Below are 2,502 nucleotides of genomic sequence, written 5' to 3'. Positions count from 1 at the left end.
ATCTAGTAAGACATAATCTAGTATACTAATCATTGAATGCTAAAGTGATTACTTAAAAAACTATACGATTAGTTATGTTGAATAAACTCGCTTTTTGAGTTATGTTAACTATACATTAAGACCGAAAAGTTTTCGGAAATTCTCATTTAAAATTCGCGCGCTGTATATTTTTCGATATTTTAAGTTTATGTAGTTTGGCAGCACTGTCCTTAATTACTATGCCAAAAATGAGCGCGATCTGTCAGACAGTTCGTTTACGGCAGCTGTTGAAACCAGTTCACCTCAGTAGGGCGTTGCGAAAAAAACAATGGAAAAAAATATTGAACAAAGAGTTTGCATCAAATTTTGTGTTTCGAACGAAATTTCGTGTGCAGAATCGTTGCGAATGCTACAAAAGGCTTATGGGGAATCAGTTTTATCGAAAACTCAAGTTTATGAGTGGTACAAAGCCTTCCAGGACGGTCGTACGACCGTCGAAGACATTTCGCAACGCACTACTGAGGTGAACTGGTTTCAACAGCTGCCGTAAACGAACTGTCTGACAGATCGAGCTCATTTTTGGCATAGTAATTAAGGACAGTGCTGCCAAACTACATAAACTTAAAATATCGAAAAATATACAGCGCGCGAATTTTAAATGAGAATTTCCGAAAACTTTTCAGTCTTAATGTATTTAACTACTAATTAATATCAAAAAATGATTTCTAATAAAAAAAAACTCTAAATAGCTGAATTAATGATTTTAATTTAATTTTTAAAAGATGTAAACATTTTATAATATTTAATAGTACACAACTCCAGTATGTGATTTAATCCAGTCTAAGTAACTGGTAAGACGAGTAAATGCTACTGGATAGCCCTTCTCACAGCCATCTGCGGCACCAAATGATGTTAAACCAACTTGTACTCCGCTAGAAACCAACACTAGTGGGCCACCGGAATCGCCCTGGCAAGTTGACACTCCATCAGATGTATCAACGCATATGTTAGTAGGCAGAATTACTTTGCTACCGTAAGTCATAGCACATTTGGTATTACTGATAACCTCAAGAACAGCCCATTGTAAATCTTCGGTAACACTATTAATGCTATCACTTATACGTCCCCAACCGGAAGCAACAACAACGTCGCCAGTGTATAAGTGGTAAGAATCGGCGATATTAGGCAATTTGACAGCTTGAATTCTATTGGAATAGGCAACTGATGGAATTCGAATTAAAGAAATATCATTTTGCAATATTGTTGGATCCCAATTTTCATGAATGATAATATTATTGCTTGACACTGTATAAGTGGCTTCAGCAGAAGTTCGCTCCGTGGCACCCAAATAGACGGTAACAGATTGTACGCTGTTTAAATAAATTATTTTAGAAAAAAGTTTATTAATTGATTATGGATCTATAATTTTCACTTACCCATCAGTACAGTGAGCAGCTGTCAGCACCCAACTGTTGCCAATTAGTGAACCACCACACCACGAAGAAGAGTAAAGATTCAGTTTAAGCGAAAGACCAACTTGATACGGAAATTGTCCTACTGTGGCTTTTTCACCATTTGTAATGCGCCCTGTTGGTTCATCTAAGACGGGCATTTCAACATTGCGTGTTTGCAAGGTTCGAAATTCAAAGGCATTGACTGCAGCCAACGCCAAAATTAAAAATACCAAGGGCTTCATAGCTCTGCACTTACTCAAAAAGTTAAATGAACTGTCATATTATATTATTTGTTTTGGTCTTTTATATACTTATATTGTAAGCGGTCAGCATAAGAAGTTTACTAAGATAAGATACATTTAATTAATTTCTATCATTTTAATTTTTTTTAATTTTTTAGTTATTAAAATATTTGGCAATGATAAGAATTCAATAACAAAAGTCTTTGAGAACTTTCAATAGCTTATAAGGGCTAATTAATTTTTTATCTCCAACTAATCGGTTGCTTCTGTAATATTAATGTAATAATATATTGAGTATATAAGAGTATTTATGTGGTACTTTATTTAAATTATCTTTAAACTTTCACTCTTCTCCACTCTTGATAATTATCCACTCAAACTAAACAATTACCACTTTGCCAATCTGTAACAGGGTGATCTCCATACATCATCACTTAAGTTCCGAACAATTCTATGCTATCTTCGTTAGAAAAAAATTATACACATCCGGATGTGTTCTCTTTTAGAAGAAAACGCATTTGGGACTGGAAAATAAATTATGCGTTTTCAATTTATTCATTATTCTAAATATAAAAACCATACATTATCTCCAGTACCATGTCTCTGCATCGGTTCTTAAGTCCTGAGAGAATTGATATTTTTTTCATAAACTTGCTGAATGTCCGGGTTATTTTGGTGCATATGAGTATTTGCTTTAAGTAACTGAAACCATTAAAATAATCATCAGGATTAAAATTTGCTGACAATATACTTGTTGATTCTACCTATAAAGTCAACTATAAAGTCAAATTATCTCCCTTCTTCATTGAACTGCCTTTTGCACCTTA

The 2,502-nt window shown here is 33.9% G+C and overlaps 1 protein-coding gene across 1 annotated transcript; it reads right to left on the bottom strand.

Moving 5' to 3' along the window:
* Positions 1-729: 729 nt before the first annotated feature.
* LOC119670867 (collagenase-like) lies at positions 730-1,701 on the bottom strand. The gene is made up of 2 exons (XM_038081291.1): positions 1,416-1,701; positions 730-1,349 (listed from the first exon to the last, which is right to left on the bottom strand). The coding sequence occupies exons 1-2, from the start codon at positions 1,673-1,675 to the stop codon at positions 782-784; spliced, it is 828 nt and encodes a 275-aa protein (XP_037937219.1). The 5' UTR covers positions 1,676-1,701; the 3' UTR covers positions 730-781.
* Positions 1,702-2,502: the final 801 nt, after the last annotated feature.

This window comes from Teleopsis dalmanni, chromosome 1 (genome assembly GCF_002237135.1).
Source record: "Teleopsis dalmanni isolate 2A chromosome 1, ASM223713v2, whole genome shotgun sequence".
NCBI classification, from domain to species: Eukaryota; Metazoa; Arthropoda; class Insecta; order Diptera; family Diopsidae; genus Teleopsis; species Teleopsis dalmanni.
This window is presented reverse-complemented; position numbering and strand designations above follow the sequence as displayed.